The 20,075-nt window shown below is 39.7% G+C and overlaps 1 protein-coding gene across 4 annotated transcripts in view; it reads right to left on the reverse strand.

Moving 5' to 3' along the window:
- TAPT1 (transmembrane anterior posterior transformation 1) overlaps positions 1-20,075 on the reverse strand; it is a 111,043-nt gene that overhangs the window by 72,844 nt on the left and 18,124 nt on the right. For 2 of the 4 annotated variants that reach the window (XM_030565505.1, XM_030565503.1), the window contains exons 2-3: positions 7,140-7,258; positions 594-661 (exon numbers count right to left, since the gene is read on the reverse strand). In XM_030565505.1, coding sequence (XP_030421365.1) covers positions 594-661; positions 7,140-7,258 — 187 coding nt within the window. The remainder of the gene's footprint in view (positions 1-593; positions 662-7,139; positions 7,259-20,075) is intronic. The other 2 variants (XM_030565502.1, XM_030565501.1) reach the window with 1 other exon arrangement.

Here is a 20,075-nt window from a genome sequence, read left to right on the forward strand (position 1 = left end):
ACCCAGAGATACAAAGTAATTTCACTCCGTTAACTGAGTTACAGGTTTTATAAATCTCCTGTAGTTTTAATTATAAAATTTGGTTAAAAAATAAAGTACAAGCAAAAATATGATGGTGCAGAGAAGCATTCGGAATACAATGTATTACAATACAAAGTAAAAACAGACCATGTGCTATGCTAGATAATTAATCAAAACAGAGAGAGCAAGGGCGATGATGTTAAGAATATTTTATATGTTGGTTGAAGTGGTGCACATACACTGTACCTACAACATTTTTAAAACCTAGTGATTTTTAATATCAAACTATATTTCCATAGCCAAGAAAAGTCACATAAGACCATTATGTGACTTACACAAGTAACAGACTTACACAAGTCTATTACTTACAGCAAGGGATAGCCTTTATGTTTTCCTATAAAGAGCCATACATCTGTGAGCCATGTATAATAAGCACCAGACTTTTTATCCAGGAATGTTAATTAATAATCTACCTATGTTGTCCATTTATATATTGCGATCAGTCAGTTTACTGAACACAAGAAGATGGGAATTTGGCTGATAGCATAAAAGGAAAATCAGGATTTACTCACCATGGAGAAGTTCCCTGTGACACCACATTCCATCCTATAAAGGAAGTGAAAGTGCTCTTCCCTTCAGTCTGATTTACAAGAGAGAAAGAAAGAGAGAAGGTTGTAATGTCGCTACACTACGTAGTTATGAAAAGGAAAGATGGACGTCTGCACTGACACTGATAAGCTTTTCTAACGTAGCATACACAGAATGCACATGGACAGGGTTTTGTTTTTTCGTTTAGAAGGAATAAATTAGAATATATCCTGATGAAAGAAGACACACATTTGTCTTCTCAGTGATTTCATCAGACAGTGAAGAATCTGTGTGAGTACGAAGGCTGGAATTAGTCCTTAGCACAAAAAACACCGTCCCAAAAAAAAAAAAAATCAACCAAACAGCTGGGGAGTCTGTATGTAATGGAACGCCAATTTACTTTTTTTAAAAGGTCTGACAATGACAAAGAAACAAGATCCATAGAGGAAAAGTATGTTTGGTTTTTTTTAAACGGTTCTCTCTGCTATAGTTCTTTCTTGGAAGTAAAGCAGTAACATTTATTTCCTACTGAAAGGCCTGAAACCCAACAAGGATAAGGGGGAATTTTATAGTTATAGCCACTACAACCAGGCCTAGAAGGGAGCTAAATTTATTATAATTGGACATAGTTCTACTTATTCCTTTTAGGAAGAAATGAGCAGAGCAACAACATACCTTATATGCCAAGTGTATTTAAAAGACAAATCTGTTGATTTCCATATAACAGAACAAGTTTGAACATTTTAGGGAAACACTCCAAGGATTTAATACTTAGATACTGACATTTCTTCCCATATAAGAAAATTTATAATCTAGTTCAGTATTTTCTAGAATGCTGCTTTAAAAAAAAGTCTGAGATTACAGAAAAAGTTCACTTTCAGGAAAGAACAAAGATGTAATTTAATCTAGTTTTTATTCATTCTATGGCTTAATTACAGAATTAGTTTTACTGGATAGGATTCTCTTTAGTCCGAATATCTAAGAAGCTGTCTTTAATAATGTGCAATTTTAAGACTTCATCCTATGACTCTCTGTACTAATATTATTATGAACAAAGATCTTGCTATCATTTCTTCATGGGCCTTTAGCTATGCTAGGCTGAAAATAAATGATCAATATCCTTATAAAATTCTATAAGCAAAAGATTAAGATGCTTAAGAAATCTATTGTCTAAACTAATCAGATCTGGTTCAATTGTCAAGGAAACATCTAATTCTTTTCTCAGAAGTGCAGTTCAAGAATTTACTCTTGAGAAGTATCTGAAGAGATTTATTCCAACAAATTTCCAGAATTGGTGTTTCAGCATAGCATGATTGAGTGGTTGAAGAATATCTTGGTTAGTATCCTGAATTTAGTTAATACACCTCTACCTTGATATAACATGACCCGATATAACACAAATTCAGATATAACGCGGTAAAGCAGTGCTCGGGGGGGGGGGGGGGGGGCTGCACACTCTGGTGGATCAAGCAAGTTCGATATGACGTGGTTTCACCTATAACAGGGTAAGATTTTTTGGCTCCCGAGGACAGCGTTATATCGAGGTAGAGGTGTAGTAAGTATAGGGAAAAAAAAAATTTACTGAATTTAGAAGAATTTTTTCCTTCCTTGGAGGAACACATACTGGAATTGTTTAAGAGTTTCATAAGATTGCCTTACTAGTTCTACATAACTTTCTAAACTGTTTGTCAAATCTTTAGAGACACCAACTCTATGTTTGGAACACCGACTTAAGGAAATTAGGCCTGCCAAACTACCAGAATACACACTATCACTCACTCCCAAGGGAAACAGCACCAAAGTCCTGCCAGTTTTGCTGTGCAAGATTGACAGGCAGTTTACACTTAGTGACAGACTCTTGAATTGCTCCAGCTACAAGTGAATTGTAGATAAGCTGTAGCCTCAGTAATTTTGAGCATCTGTGAAGATATAGCTATCTATGTTAACATTAATGTTGCTCTAACAAATATAATGGACTGGAATTTGCACAACAGATCTAGACTAAAGAAAGTGACCTAGAATGACTTAGTGGTCAAATTGTTGATGAGCTTATATTCTCTAACCTGTAAAGTAGGTATGTCAAAACCTGACAATACGCAAGTAGAATAGCGACAGGAAATTTATCCTAGATCTGGGAATCTCCTTGTTCAGCTAATTTGTTTCATGGGGATATTAAAATATACATATAAGAAACCTATATGCAGTTTCCTCTTTGCATTTAAGCACCATGCATGTCACCATGAATACAGATTAGCCCAACATAAAAGAAAAAGCTTTAAGTCCTTCCAAGAAAAAAGGAAGGGAAATACAATCCCTTTCTATTTTATAAAGAACAGTAAAGTTACAAGGAAATAGAATAAATGAAGAGCAAAAGGAGAAGGGAGACAGAATGCTAATCAACTTCTCTAATGAGATCTTGAGAAAAAAGGTCCAAGTGAAGGGAGGAGCACTTCTATTTACTATACAGAATGGAATGCGATGTTACAGGTTACAGCTACAAGAAAAACCTAGTCAAATCTTTCCAATCAAAGGGGAGAACACCAACTTGAACTGTGTGAGGAAGAGAAAGTTAATCAGCCATTTGCTTTGTCAATAACTTCAGTAATTACAGATATGCTTTACTTACTGACGTGATATTTAGCTATACAGAAGTGTATATTGATAATTTTGGCAAAGCCCAAGTTTTATTTTTTGCTATACCAAATCAAATCAGTGGTTATTAAATAACCAAAGTAAAATGGAGAACTCAGAATGCCTAGGAACAGCATCATCATGTCATGCTAAACAAAATTACAGTGTATTGTAAACATGAATTAAGTGTGAACATTATATAAAATCATCACATTTAAAACATCCATGAATTAGACAATGTATCATAATCTACTCTAATGAAGAGTCTACCTACCTAAATGTATTTGGAAAGGTGTATTCCGAGTGAAGCTGTTTTGAAAAATGATTGAACAAAACTGAACTTACTCACTGAAAAGATCTGCTCCTTAGGTATAATGAAGCCATAGCTGTTGATATTAGCAACAAAAAAGGTTTACTACTACTTACTTTTTAGCCCTGTATAGCCAAAATAAGTTGGATTCTGGCTCAAACATTGAAAAAGAAAGTTAAATTAGTGGACCAAATTGTTAAATTACTGGCTCTTGGCTAAACCTGACTGAAGACACTGGGGTTGCCAACACGCATCTAAAAACCAATGTTTACTCTATAGATATTTATTACAGATTATTATGCACAGCAGAAGAGACTTGTTTTCCTGATCCCAGCCTAGCATCAGGGAAAACATTTTACTTGTAAACTGTGTAAAAAGAAAGGAAGTAACAAACAATAAATCCCCACAATGCCATTTTTAAATTACAGTTTTAGAGTTGAACTGCATTTTAATACTTTGGTGATTACATCTCCTCTTATAAGAATCTGTATGGATGTTGTTTAACTGGTGATGAAGAAAAGTTAAAATTGATAAACTGTAGTACTGTGCTATCCTACAGATGTACATGGTAAGAAAATCTTTGTTTTGTATTATGAAAAACTCCCAGATTAATCTCATGAAACAGCAAGATAAAATACACCAAAGGCTGCCATCTAGTGTCCATTTTTAATAGTTTTAAACATATCCCAAATTTGGGCACACAAATTTCACAGCACAAAGCAGAAGATGCTTTAAAGGTATGGTGGTCTTTGTCATGTAAACACACTAGTCTTCCCTCTGTTAAAATGCTATGTTCTAAAATAAAACATTTCAAACCCACAAAACATTGTCTACAGAATACAAATACAAGCTGCCTTTTTATTATTAGGTCAACACAGTACTTATGAAGTGCAGACTGCAGCCACACAATATTCTTTTAATTCAAATAAATATTACAGCATAGGCACCAGTACTGCAATCTCTCAAGGGTTTGCATAAAGTCTAAATGGAGATATCCTCTTTTCAGAATTAAACTAAATTTAATCTATGCATCCATTCAGGGTTTGCAGCAGGGAGAGGGAATGGGGGACAATTGTATATGGGCCCTGAGATCAGGAGCCACACCAAAAGGGCAATAACTTCTGTGTAAACAAAGTGAAAAAGGAGAGGGAGGGGCCCCAGTGAGCATGATGTACCAAGGCTCCATGTTTCTCTGGACAGGCCTGCATCCATTCACTCTTTGTTCTTTCAGCCAGAGAGGCAAAAAACAACCCCAAAACCCAAAGCCATCAGATGGTAATAACTTTTACGCATTAACATTTATAACTATTGATCTAGGAGTGAAAGTCTCTATACTCATTACCAATCCCCCAAATCAATCAGGTTCCTTAAATAATTTTAGTAAGGCAGTGCGCTCAATCCTTCCAGATTACTGTACCACTTTCAGGAGTATGACCTGTCTTGTGTACCCCCAAATTACACCTCACTTAAAAACTACTTGCTTACAAAAAAAATCAGACAAATATACAAAAGTATCACAGCACAATATTACTGAAAAATTGTTTACTTTCTCATTTTTACCATATAATCATAAAACAAATTAAATGGAATATAAATACTGTACTTACATTTCGGTGTAAAGTATATAGAGCGTATAAACAAGTGTCTGAATGAAATTTTAGTTTGTAATGACTTGGATAGTAGTTTTTATGTAGCCTGTTGTAAAACTAGACCAGGGGTCGGCAACATTTCAGAACTGGAATGCCGAGTCTTCATTTATTCACTTTAATTTAAGGTTGTGTGTGCCAGTAACACATTTTAAACTTTTTTTAGAAGGTCTCTCTGTAAGTCTATATATTATATAACTAAACTATTGTTGTATGTAAAGTAAACAAGGTTTTCAAAATGTTTAAGAAGTTCATTTAAAATTAAATTAAAATGCTGATCTTATGCCGTTCCATTCACCTAGGCCGGCACTGGGCTGAGTGGGGCCTGGGGCCAGGACCCCAGACTGGCAGTGGGCTGAGCGTCTCTGCCCACTGCCGACCTGGGGTTCCGTCCGCCGGCACCTGTGAGCCAGGGCCAGAGTGGGTACCTACCTTCTCCCTAGTTTTAGCCCATTCTCTTCCCCTCTCTGTGCACTGAGCACAGGACTAGGGGTTGGGGTGTAGGGTCTGGCCAGGAGCTAGAATGAGGGAGGGGGCTCAGGCAGGAGGTTTGGGTGTGGAGCAGTTACCTGAGCAGCTCCCATTTGGTGTGAGGGGTGCAGATGGGAATGTGGGGGAGGGATGTGGGGAATGCAAGAGTCAGGGCATGGGGTGTGGAGGGGTGGGGTATGTGTGTGCGGTGCAGGAGTCAGGGCAGGGTGATGGGGGTGAGTGAGGGAGGTGCAGGAGTCAGGGCATGGAGAGTGGGGAAGCTGGGTATGTGTGGGGGGTGCCAGAGTCAGGACTGGGGATGTAGGGGGGGAGGTTAGGAGTCAGGGCAGGAGCCTGGGTGGGGCAGGGGGTTCAGGAGTCAGGGCAGGGGGCTGGGAGCATCCCCATGACTCCAGCCCACACCCCAGCCCCCTGCCCTGAGTGGCTCATGGCAGGGTCCTGGAGGGTTTATGCCCTGATTCCACTCTCCTTCCCCAAAGCCTCGTCCCCACCTCTTCTCTGGAGCAGAGAGCAGAGTTCCGGCTTCACTTCTCCCCCTCCCTCTCCAGGGCCAGCAGCTGTTCGGCCATAGGGAGGGAGAGGAGGAGGGAACCCAGCATGCTGGAGGAAGAGGCAGGGGAGGAGGGAGCTTGGCTGCCAGTGGAGGCTGCCCTGCAGCAGGAGCCGGCAGGACCAAGCTTCTGCCCTCTGCCCCCGCAGGAGAGAGCGGTGGGTGGGGGCAGAGAAGAGCAGGCTGGACTGGACAAGATTTTTAATGGCACGCTGCTGCCTGCCGGGGTCCCAGCCGCTGGCCCCGCCCAGCCCAGCCCACTGCCTGGGGGGTTCGGCAGCGGCTGAGCGGGACCAGCGGCTGGGACCCTGGCAGGCAGCAGCGTGCCATTAAAAATCGGCACATGTGCCATAGGTTGCCGACCTCTGAACTAGACAATTCTCTAGATGAGTTGATGTACTCCCTGGAAGGCCTCTACATAGCCTCAGGGGTATGCGCACCCCTGGTTGTTGAAGTAAGGTACCCACTCCACCCAGAATTGGCTTCCTTATTGAAGTAAAATCATGCTTTTTTCATAGGCAAAAGGGTTACCTTTGATTTCACAGCGAAGTGTTTATTTCAAAGCAAAGCCACAACGTATCAATGTGCCCATTAACAAGAACTGAATTAAAAGGGCTATTTAATTCAACTCTTTAAAAAAAAATGTTGTTATAGGCAACATGTGGGGCAAATAAAGGGGTGAGTTAGTGATGAGTGTTAAGACTAATTTGACTTTTTTTCCCTGTTTTGGTAGGTTTAAATGAGATCTTCTGTTCACAACACTGAAATTCATTACAATATGAGTCTAAGCCAAAAGAGCCATAACATTAAATAGGCCAATAACAAAAAGTTAACCACGTAGCTGAAATATTATTTAAAGATAGTAATATTTTATTTCTTTAAAAACAAAACAAAAGCTTACCGTAAGCCATAGCAAGGCAGAGTGATGAACCGGAACAATGCCAGAAAAATTCGCAAAGGAAGCAGGGTGAACACATAGAGAAAAGCATCCAGGCACAAAAAGATTCCAAAAAACATCAACTAGATTATAAAAACAAAACAAAAAGACAAACATGTCATTCCTTTTACACAACTGTCTATATTGTAATAATTTCACATATAGGACCTTAGTCAACAAAAATATCAAACAGTAAAACCCAGTTATGCACAATACTTCCATTTATTTAGACAGCTGAACTGTAGAAAGCAACATGCGGTAAACTTGGAAATCTACCCAGCAAATATTCTGTTCCATGAGGTCCAAATGCAGAAGCTTTGCAGGCTTCCGCAGCTCACTAGTCTCAATGTTTATTCAATAGGTGAACTGAACTTGGATGAAGCTGCAGATCACCAGCTCTCACTTCCACTAAGATTACACAATTCAAGTTGAAGTTTTTAGGTTTTCAAATATAAAAGTAGCCATCTTTGGCAGATATTCTTTTTAACGTGTTTGTCTTTTACAAATAATTATTTCCCATCATTATGAAATATATGGATAAAAATTCAATTTTTAAAATATCGTTCTACCATATCAGGCCAAGGTCAATGTTAATTTTCTTTGAGGGGTATCATTCCCTTTTCTTGTCCAATCTTATGGGAGAGAACTTATTTAGGAAGTTAATCTTTTAAATTAAAAGGCAACAAAACCTACACACTGGGTGTAAGTTAGCACACAAGATACTTAAGGCTGGAAGACAGCTTTTCCTCCCCCAGCCAAGTTCACAGGTACTCTGTGGTAACTAAGTGGATGTAGATTCCTTAAGTAAGGCAGCCTGGAAAGCCTGTGACAAACTCAGGTAAACTTTAAAAAAAAAAGGATCTTAATGAATTAAAGATGAAAATGAATAATCCAATTGGTAAAGTGTCTCATTGTTGGGTATTAATTTCAATTATGTGCAGGTTTTTGAACGGTCAATGAATATCTACTGCAGAAACTGTCAGGGAGAAAGCTAAATGTTTTGTCAGCTGGGTAGGAAATTGTTAAGCGTTTGGGGGCTGTGAAATAAGCACACTAGGTAAAATTTTGCAAAAAGGATGAAACCCCATCTCCATTTTTACAGGTGCAATTAGTGCCTGAAAAATGTAAACCCATATTTTACATCAGTTTAACATTTAATGGCTTCTGCCACTTTTGAAGTGAAAAGATCAAAGCATATACACTTTCATTTCAAACTGTAACCACTTACTTGATTTAAGTACAGAGCAATAGTAAAAATATCTGATGTTTGTAACGTAACTTGGTATGGACAATTCTCATGGGAACCCTAATGGCATCGTTGAAAGTGGAAAAATATTAGGTTTTGATTTACCAAAGTTACAATCATTTCAAAACTACGTGCTGAGAATCCACAGTAGCAAGTGTCATCAAGTCTCTATGTATACAGAGATTCACTGCTCATGACCATCTAGTTTAGTGCACTCTTTCCCAGACTTGCCCACTTTCAGTATTTCACAACTTCAAGGCTACTAAAGCTATATACACTGCTTGCTTTGCAGCTCTTCATAAGAATTATATATTAAGCCAAGTTTGAAGAACTGTGCTGGGGAGAAACGTCTTTGGTTTTGGCAGATACACCTTAAAGCAGACGTTCTCCTGTCAGTAATCTACAGGGATCTTTCCAGCTGCTTTTTTGTACTCCTTTCTGGTGACAAAATGTTCACTAAACTGAATTCTGAAAAAGGCTAAACGGACCTCATGGGCTTGCGATTGTGTGGCAAGTCACAGTTTGAAAAGGAAAAGTTCATTCCTGCCTATTCTTTCTATAAAGCAATTGTTCAAAGTGTAACAAATTTAATGTATATGTTGTGCCTTTCTGACTGGAGACCGAACAAATTAAAATTTAGGCAGGAAGACAACCAGTCAGGAATTCATTTTCTCCCTTCACATTAAGTTTCACCCCTTCTCAGCCCCCATGTGTAGCTTCCAAAGTTGAAATTCCTACTTCTTTAAACTGAACCCTCAAACATAAGCTCTGGAATCTGCACTAACACATGGGCTACGTCTACACTTGGAACTGTGGGGTGGAGGGAAGGAGAGAGAGAGAGAATTCCCAGCTCATGCCAACATACTGACACTAGTTCTCAAAGCCAGAGTGCTAAAAACCATAGCGTCGCCACAACAGCACAGCCCCAGGCACAGGCTAGCCGCTCATAGTATGTCTACATTGCAATTAAAAACACGCAGCTGGCCTGTGGCAGCTGACTTGGACTCATGGGGCTTGGGCTAAACAGCTGTTTAACTGCTGTGCAGACATTTGGGCTCGGGCTGGGACTCAGGCTCTAGGACCCTGCAACATGGCAGGGTTCAAGAGCTCGGGCTGTAACAATTAAACAGCCCCTTAGCCTGAGCCTGCCGTCTGAGTCAGCTGGCATGGGCCAGCTGCAGGTGTCTAATTCCAGTGTAGGCATACCCTATGAGTACAAACTCACCCAGATGCAGTGTGTATGTACTTGGGCTGGTTAGCCGTACTCTGCACTTGCTATAACCATCACACTATTATTTTTAGTGCACCAGATCAATGCAGCTAGTGTGAGTAGGTTTAATCAAGTTGGGAATCATACCCCCAACTCCAAGCTTAGACATAGCCACTGTCATAGGTAACCTGCCAGTTAGTCAGCCTCTACTACGAATGACCTGATCTACCTAGCTGGCACAAACCAAGAGGCAAAATAGACCTCTTCTGTCCTTCACAGGATGAATAAAAAAATCAACGATTTTTTTTTATTTAAAAATTGGATTTTTTTTTGATACAATGCTTTATGAGGAAAAAAACCTATCTAAATATAGTTTTAATTAAGATATCTTTGAGCTACAATGTATCTCATCATGGAATAGGGATTATAAATTATAACTTTATCGTATGAGAATATATTCATGTAATGTTTAAGAAAAGTTTTGTAAATGAGTTCCAATAGTTCATGGAAACAACCCAGGAAACTACAGACCAGTTAGTTTAACTTCTGTGCCAGGGAAGATAATGGAGCAAGTAATTAAGGAAATCATCTGCAAACACTTGGAAGGTGGTAAGGTGATAGGGAATAGCCAGCATGGATTTGTAAAGAACAAATCATGTCAAACCAATCTGATAGCTTACTTAGATGGGATAACGAGTCTTGTGGATAAGGGAGAAGTGGTGGATGTGGTACACCTAGACTTTAGTAAGGCATTTGATACGGTCTCGCATGATATTCTTATCAATAAACTAGGCAAATACAATTTAGATGGGGCTACTATAAGGTGGGTGCATAACTGGCTGGATAACCGTACTCAGAGAGTAGTTATTAATGGTTCCCAATACTGTGGGGTTCTGCAGGGGTCTGTTTTGGGACCGGCTCTGTTCAATATCTTCATCAACGACTTAGATATTGGCATAGAAAGTACGCTTATTAAGTTTGCAGATGATACCAAACTGGGAGGGACAGCAACTGCTTTGGAGGACAGGGTCACAATTCAGTATGATCTGGACAAATTGGAGAAATGGTCTAAGGTAAACCGGATGAAGTTTAACAAAGACAAATGCAAAGTGCTCCACTTAGGAAGGAACAATCAGTTTCACACATACAAAATGGGAAGAGACTGTCTAGGAAGGAGTACGGCAGAAAGGGATCTAGAGGTTATAGTGGACAACAAGCTAAATATGAGTCAACAGTGTGATGCTGTTGCAAAAAAAAGCAAACGTGATTCTGGGATGCATTAACAGGTGTGTTGTGAGCAAGACACAAGAAGTTATTCTTCCGCTCTACTCTGCGCTGGTTAGGCCTCAACTGGAGCATTGTGTCCAGTTCTGGGCACCGCATTTCAAGAAAGATATGAGAAATTGGAGAGGGTCCAGAAAGGAGCAACAAGAATGATTAAAGGTCTTGAGAACATGACCTATGAAGGAAGGCTGAAAGAATTGGGTTTGTTTAGTTTGGAGAAGAGAAGACAGAGGGGACATGACAGCAGTTTTCAGGTATCTAAAAGGGTGTCATAGATCATAGAATATCAAAGTTGGAAGGGACCTTAGGAGGTCATCTAGTCCAACCCCCTGCTCAAAGCAAGACCAATCCCAACTAAATCATCCCAGCCAGGGCTCTGTCAAGCCTGACCTTAAGATATTTTGCCCTCTGTAGTGAAATCTATGTGTGTCTGTGCGCACACATGCACATATATTAGGGTGGAGGCGACAAGAGTAAGACCAGCAGAGGCTCAGGTTTGAACACAAACCCTCTCCAGGTCATAAGGAGGAGGGAGAAAACTTGTTCACCTTAGCCTCCAAGGATACAATAAGAAGCAATAGGTTGAAACTGCAGCAAGGAGGTTTAGGTTGGACATTAGGAAAAAGTTCCTAACTGTCAGGATGGTTAAACACTGGAATAAATTGCCTAGGGAGGTTGTAGAATCTCCATCTCTGGAGATATTTAAGAGTAGGTTAGGTAAATGTCTATTAGGGATGGTCTAGATAGTATTTGGTCCTGCCATGAGGGCAGGGGACTGGACTTGATGACCTCTCAAGGCCCCTTCCAGTCCTAGAATCTATGAATTAGAGACTCAATCTTATGGGGTTCCACAAGATTCTGTATAGATTATTTAGGTTAATCTTTCTATCTACGCAATGGGACTCAGTGCTCAGTCTAGGGGATACCATCAGAGATGCTTAGTTTTGCAGTTCTCGAACTGTGGATTTGTTCCCCTAGAGGTAACATGCTTGTTAACAGAAAAAATGTATTTAAATAAATAAATATATAGAAGTGAGAAATAACCAACCTCAACCCTACTGTCCCTCTGCAAATTTGTGTACACAGAGTCAACCCCCTACCCCTTTCTAAAAGTGCAAAGTTTCAAAAAGTTCAATAAATAGAAGATTGTTGAGGACGGAATAGATCTGGACAAGGAGAAGAAGTCTGAAGATAAATGTGAAAAAGGAGAGATAGGCAGTAGAAACAAAAATGAAACTGTTTGAGCAGCATATTCCAGAAGTCTTGAGGTCTTTCTTAGTATAGCCTTCATTGATTTGAGATCTACCATACCATTCTCTCACTAGAAGAAAAAACCTATAATGGCAGAAGGCCAAAAAAGAGACCCAGTGTGGGAATATCTTAATGAAGTTCCTCTATCTGTGGGTAAGACAGGCATGCGTGCAAAATGCAAACACAGCAACAAAAAAGCAAGGCCTGGCTGCCCGAATGAAACAACATCATGAGAAGAACAGGAGTACTTGTAGCACCTTAAAGACTAACAAATGTATTTGAGCATAAGCTTTCATGGGTTACAGCCCCACTTCATCAGATGCGTTTCTCAGGAGGAAGCTGCGTTGAAGATGATGAAAGGAACATATCTGAACATGCAGGATCTTCAGGTTGGTAAACTTTTTTATTTCATACTTCTTTCTTAAGGACTGCCTATCTTCCTTCTCGACTATTCTCGAATTCTCATGTTTGTGCAATGTTGTTACTCTATGGTACTATGTCTTACGTTGTTACTCTACGGTACTACCATTTTAGATGCAGTTGTGATAAAAATAAATAGCTGAAATAGGCAGGTTTTCTTTTTACAATTTTACCTTTGAAGTAGTACTATCAGAGAATGCAATGAGTAATATGGTAATAAACGAGCAGTATGGTAATAATAATTAAATAACTGCATTGACTTATTTAGTTTAGGAGAATCCATCCTCAATATACAGGATTCTGAAGACTATCCACCTTCAAGATCACCCTCATTTTCTATAGTTTCAGAGTTATCTGCCAAGGCGGTAACTGATGAAAATATTGCCCAGTTTGCTTATGAAACAAACTCTCCTTTTCGTATGATTGAGAACCCACACTTTATTAACATGGTTCAGTCATTAAGACCAGGATACAGTCCACCCAACAGAGCAGATGTTGCAGGCAAATTCCTGGATAAAGTCTATGAAAGAGAAATTGAGCAGTGTGTAAAAGGTCTAGAGGGTGAAATTACCTGAGTCTTGATGGGTGGAGCAATGTCCACAATGATCCTGTTGTATGTGCTTGTGTGACAACAGAAGGGGGAATGTCTTCCTTACAAAAACAATTGATACATCAGGAAATGCACAAACAGCAGAATACTTACAAGAATTAGCAGTAAAAGCTATAACAATCCCTGAAAAAGAATTCAAATGTCTAGTATGCAGCTTGGCCACAGACAATGCTGCAAATGTATCCAAGATGAGAATAAATTATTCAGAAGAGAGTACCCAAGCTAATAACATATGGCTGTAGTGCTCATTTGATGGACCTCCTAGCCAAAGGCTTCAGTGTTCCAGAAAAAAAGGCTAATGATGTTGAAATTGCAAAATACTTCTCTAACACCCATTTTGCAGTAGGCACTATGAAAAAAGTGGAAGGAACCAAGCTAACTCTCCCACAAGATGTGTGATGCAACTCAGTAGGGGACTGTTTTGAGCACTATATCAATAACTTGCCTAATCTGATGACAGTTTGTGAACAAAATCGTGAAAAGATAGATGGCACTGTCACAGCCACAGTTGTCAACATTGGTTTTAAGAGAAATGTTGAACACATGCTAAGTACCCTGAAGCCTATTTCTGTAGCCTTGAACAAAATGCAGGGAAACGGCTGTTTTATTGCTGACAAGGTTGAAATTTGGAAGGAAATGAGTGAGATCTTAAAACGAGAAATATGCAATGACCGAGTTAAATTACAAGCATTAAAAAAGTGAATGGGACAAGCACTATCTCCAGCTCATTTTCTTGAAAATATTCTCAATACTCGGTACCGAGGTCAAGCCTTGACTGCTGAAGAAGAGGAGTTGGCTATGACATGGACATCCAGCAATCATACCTCCATAATACCAACTATAATTAACTTCAGAGATAAGGGTGAACCATTCAAGAAATATATGTTTGCTGATGTTTTAAAGAAAGTCACACCAGTGAACTGGTGGGAGTCACTTAAGCACTTGGATTCAGAGACTGTTGAAGTTATAGTCTCGCTTTTAACAGCTGCAGCTTCTTCTGCTGGTGTAGAAAGAATATTTTCTTCCTTTGGACTAACTTATTCTAAATTGAGAAATGGTTTGGGACCTGAAAAGGCAGGAAAACTTCTCTCTCTTGTCCAGACTATGAACAAACAGGAAAATGAAGGTGAAGACAATTGAGTTAGCTGCAGAAGCCAATATTTTAAGATTCTCGTGTTGACCTGGCTGACATAGCCGATTTAATTTTTGGTTTGTTTTTTTTTAAATTCATTGAACTATTTTAGTTAAAAACAATTAACAAAAGCAAACCTGATTTTAAAAAACTTGAATGTTTAACTAAATTCAAAAATTTATGCTTGTTTTGTTAAAATACTATATGTTGCATAATATTTTGTTAAAATATTACATACAAAAAAATTCAGAATACATAATGTTGTTGTTTTAGTTAAATATAACAATTTAAATGTCTGTCTGATGATGTTCTCCTCCTAATACAGCATGGCAAGAAAATCCTCCAAATATGAATGATTAATCTGTTGAATTGGAGATAGCTCACCTCCCAATGACTTCATAAATATATGCTTCAATTACCTTTGGTAAATGAAATAACCAATCATTCATTTGCTAATATAGCTATAAAACTAATCTGAAAAGTTTAAAAAAAATCACTTCAAAAAATGTATTTTGTGTACCTTCTAAAAACGAAACCTACATCTATCTTTGAGTTGCGAAGAATATGTATTAAAGTTACAACCACCAACAAGAATGCACTTTTATGTAGAAATCCATGATTAAATCAAGTCCTCCTGACTAGTGATTTAAATCAAATCCACCCTGCTAAATTTTCACACACCCGTCTCCCTCCATAAAGGTATATATTTTTAAAATTATTTTTAGTTGTTAGTGCACATTATGATTTCTTCTTCAAGAATTTCAAAAGTTAACTATTTGCTAAAATAAAATTTAAAAAGAAAATATAGGGGGAAATGGCAAGCATGAATGGTTTACAGCAAATCCTGAATACATATTATTGGTCCAAGAGCATTCCGATATTTAGTTTCCCTCTCGATGAAAGAGAAGGGAAGAGAACTGTCCCTTCTACCTCACCCCTTTAAGAATAAGGGGGGACATGGTCAGGTAATTCACAAAAATCCACTCTCCCCCTTCCTCTAAATTTAAGTTGGTCATTTGTGTCTCTAGGTTTTCATGTCATCTACTTCCTGTGTTAGTATTGTCTCCTTTCCACCAGTCTCTCCTTATTTTCTGTCTGAATTCTTTCTAATGCCTTTATTTATTTATTTATTTATTGGAGGGGGGGCTGCACATCTTCTGGAATAGTCCTTCACTTCTCCTCATTTTCATAAATAGCAAGTAGCCCCATTTAGAAGGGACAATTCATTTTTTGCAAATTGTTTGCTATTTTCCTTGGTCAGCGGTATTTCAATAAAATTGAGAGATGAATCCATATTTCTCTCCAAATGTTTTTATTTTTAGCTTTCAAATGTTGGCAAGTATTTGACAACTGCATTGCAGCTACTCCCTTTTCAACTAAGCACTGGAGACTGCTCCCTTCAGAAACATCAGCCTTGTTTCTTCAGATGCTCAAAGTAAAATACTTCCTCTTCTCTGCAGACTTACTCATGGTCTACACTAGAAAATTAGGTCAACATAACTACATTGCTCCACATTCTTCTGTTGACCAAGCTAGCACCTCTTGGGGAGGTGAATTATCTACACCACTGTAGTGTTCTAAGTGTAGACATACCCTTCAGTGTGTTACTTCTATAGCCTCCCAAGCTTCACAGCCTGAGGAACAAAGGACAAAGTTTGGTCACAGTTGAGGTAACACTAATTTTAACCAATCCACTCAGTCTTTTTTCCCCCCCTTCTCCAGTCCCCAACAATTTGGGTCATCTTAAAATGCTCCGTGGACTAGCACATGTTCATTCCTATGTTAATGAACAAGGTGTTCGTGTAAAGATGCCAGTAGGAGCAGAACAAACCCAGTCATGATTGTGTGATCCTTTGCAGATTTATTGCTGACTACTTCAGCACCGTTGTAAAAGAGTAGAAACAGCTGGTAAGAACAGAAGGAGAAAAGGGATTTCTCATCCCTCCTTTGCTCATGGAACGAGGACTTTGAAGGCACATGACTGCACAGGCCACTCAAGGCATAACCCATTAATGAGAGAAAGGCTTATCCCAATACCTTCTAACTTCTTTTCCTGCAATCCTCTTACTCCCTCTCTCTTACCAACCGACAAGTTAGAATTGTAGTCACTGTTAAACAAGGAAGGTTCAGGAGATAAAGTTCTAGGCAATGATGTGTCATAAAAGAGTTCAGAAGAGCAGGCAGTTTCTCAAGGAGAATATAAAAAAGGCACAACTGCAAACTATTCTGATGTGAAGGAAAGATAAGAATAAGAAGAGGCCAATATAGCTCCATAAGTAGCTCTTTAATGACCTGAAAATCAAAAAGGACTCCTACAAATAGTGGAAACATGGACAAATTGCTCAGGAGTACAAAAAATTAGCACAAGAACGTAGGGACAAAATCAGAAAGGCTAAGGTACAAAATGAGTTACACCCAGCAAGGGACATTAAAGGCAATAACAAAACATTTTTTAATACACTAAAAGCAAGAGAAAGACGAAGTAAAGTACAGGTCCTTTACTAAGACAAGAAGAAGAGCTAACAACTGATTACATCAAGAAAGTTGAGATGTTTAGTGCCTGTTTTACTTCAGTCTCCACTAAAAAAGTCAATGGGACCAGATACTCAACGCAGTTAATATAAACAAGGGAGAAGGAACAAAAGCCAAAACAGGGAAAGAACGGGTTAAAGAATATTTAGATAAGTTAGATGTATTCACATTGGCATGGCCTGAAGAAATCCATCCCAGGGTACTTAAGGAACTAGCTGAAGTGATCTCAAAACTGTTATCAATTATCTTCAAGAATTCCTGGAGGATGGGTGACGTTCCAGAGGACTGGAGATGGGCAAACATAGTACCTATCTTTAAAAAGAGGAACAAAGAAGAACAAGGGAATTATAGGCCAGTCAGCCTAACATAGATACCTGGAAAGATACTGGACCAAATTATTAAATAATAAATTTGTAAGCACCTAGAGGATAATAGGGTTACACAGAATAGCCAGAAAGGATTTGTCATGTCAAGAACAAATTGTGCCAAACCAACCTTATTTCCTTCTTTGACAGAGTTATTGATCTATTTTAGCAGATGGGGGAGGGGAGGAGTGGTACACTTGAGTAAGGCTTTGGATACAGGCCCACATGACATCATCATAAGCAAACTAGGGAAACGTGGTCTAGTTGAAGTTACTATAAGGTGAATGCATGTCTTGTTGAAAGACCGTACTCAAAGAGTAGTTATCAATGGTTTGCTGTCAAACTGGGAAGGCATATCTAGTGGAATCTCACAAGGGTCAGTCTTGGGTCTGATACCAGTCAATATTTTTATTAATTACTTGAATAATGGAGTGGAGAGTATGCTTATAATATTTGCTGATGACACCAAGCTGTGTAATTGCAAGGACTTTGGAGGACAGCATTACAATTCAAAATAACCATGACAAATTAGAGAATTGGTCTGAATTCAACAAGATAAAATGTAATGCAGAACATTCTACACTTTGGAAGGAAAAAGCATAACTACAAAATGGGGAATAAGTGGCTAGGTGGGAGTACTGCTGAAAAAGATCTGGGTTCACAAAAGTGGTTCACAAATTGAAGAGGAATCAACAATGTGATGCAATTGTGAAAAAAAGGTTAATGTTCTGCGGTGTTGTAACCCAGGAACCTTTTGACAACGACTTGTAGAGGGTGCAGGGGGCATATGGAATGTTTCAGGGATTCTGTGGGTTTTATATATGCATAATAATTCACTAAAGGGTGGCATGTGAGGTTTCTACCATAAGCCAATAGCTCAACATAGCTATGAATAGTATTTAAGAAGTTATATATCGATATCAAAAATTATGTTCTTACGGCAGGAAACCAGGAGGTGATATGTCTCGGACAGGGTCCTTTCTTCGGGGGCTTCTCTTCCTGTTTGATCATTATGTATTCCAGCATATGATTATTTGCATACTGAAACAGATGCTTATCAAGGATACAGCTACACTGTTTCTTTCAGCTGTGTGTAGAGAATTATACAGGGACCTACTCCTCCCCCGCTCCCGCCACCCACTAGCATGAGTATAAATAGCAGCATATAGGACAAGGCACAACTTACATGAGAAAAGACACTGAACTGAAGGGTGAGAGTATATACCCGAGTACAAACCCTACATGGCTCTTTATTTGCCCAAGCCATGCCTTCCTGCCTACCCTGCTATTTTTAGCAGCGCAATGTTCTGCTGCCTCCCTGCTGCTGGAGCCTTTCCTGCCACAGGGAAAGACTCTGGCAGAGGCAAAAGGCTCCATGGCTACACTACCCTACAGGCTATCACCAGTGATAGCGTAGACACAGCCTAAGAGATTGCAAAATCTACACAAAAGGAGTACATGTGAAAAAAATAACCAGCAAGGGGAGTGTCCTACTTATCAATGATAATGGATTGTTTGGTTATATCTAGGTCTTTTCACTAAGGAGGTAAACTGACAGCATGACTTGTCTCATAGTGAAAGATCACAGCCACGCCTGGCTGTAAAACACTGGATGGACTTTGGGTGAGCATTGCTCTGTAAGAAATGAAAATATCTAATTAAGTCTAGGTTCTAGAATGCATGTTATAATTTTATGTTATACATAATCATTTGTTTCCAATACTTCTACTGGCTACCACTCTCTATATTTTGTTAAATAAGCTTTTACGACAAATCTACCTAAGACAAGTGTGTTAAATGGAACCGTAATCTGAGGTGTAATTGGTAAGCTTGGGTGTACTGTTCTTTGCAAGCAATGAATCTGTAACCACAGGTGTCCAGTGGAACGGGGGCTGGACACTCCAGAGATGCTCAGAGAGGGCTTGGGGATTGGAGTGTGCCTACTGCAGTGGTCCCCAAACTTTTCACATCACACACTCCTTTATCTCAGTCGGGAGCTGGGATGTGGCTCTAGGGGTGGGGGAAGGAGAATAAGTGAACAGAAGTAAGGCGGCTGAGGTCTGATCTGAGGCTGAGAGAGGGACCCGGAACAGAGCCAAGGCTGGGGGCAGGGCTGGGGGCAGGGCCAGGCCACTTTTGAGGGTTGAGGCTGGGGCCGTAGCTGGGTATGGAACTGCGGCCAGGCGCCAGAGGGCAAAACTGGAGCCACAGTTGTGGGCAGGAGCAGAGCTGTGGCTGGGAGCTGGGGCCATGGCTGGACTGGAGCAGAGTGGGGATGGGTGGTGCTCCCTCCACAACCCCCATGAAGGCTAGCCCAGACCCTGCCAGACCCCCACAAACATTCCTCCCACTGGCCTACTGCTGACAAGAAGAGGGACAGCACGGCCTGTGCAGGCCTAGTATTGAGTGCTTGTGTTGTCCAGAGAGTTGGGAAGTTGACCACCGGCAGCAACCCCCTTCCTAGGCTTCAAAGCGAAAGCTACAACTTCAAAGCACCACCTACAAAGCTATTTTCAGAGGGCTAGCACAAGCCCTACCAGAAGCAAGTCTGTTGTCACAGACTGTGTAGATATACGCAGTGCTTTCTCTTTTTTCCTGGTCAACTTTAATCTCTCCTCACCCCTCAGCTCTCTGGCTATTGGAAGGGGTCAACAATATTCTCTCCCCCAGTCACTTTCCTAATGTGAGTTGTTTACGTCTTCACTGTTCACTCTTGGCTGTATGAATAATATCTGACAATGTCTCTAAATGTAATTATGCTCATGTGCAATTCAAGCCTATGACCTAACTTAAAAATGAAATGGAGCTACATACTGTTCCAGCATCACAAGCATCCCAGGAGAGAAAAGC

The sequence above is a fragment of the Gopherus evgoodei genome, chromosome 5, assembly GCF_007399415.2.
Source record: "Gopherus evgoodei ecotype Sinaloan lineage chromosome 5, rGopEvg1_v1.p, whole genome shotgun sequence".
NCBI classification, from domain to species: domain Eukaryota; kingdom Metazoa; phylum Chordata; order Testudines; family Testudinidae; genus Gopherus; species Gopherus evgoodei.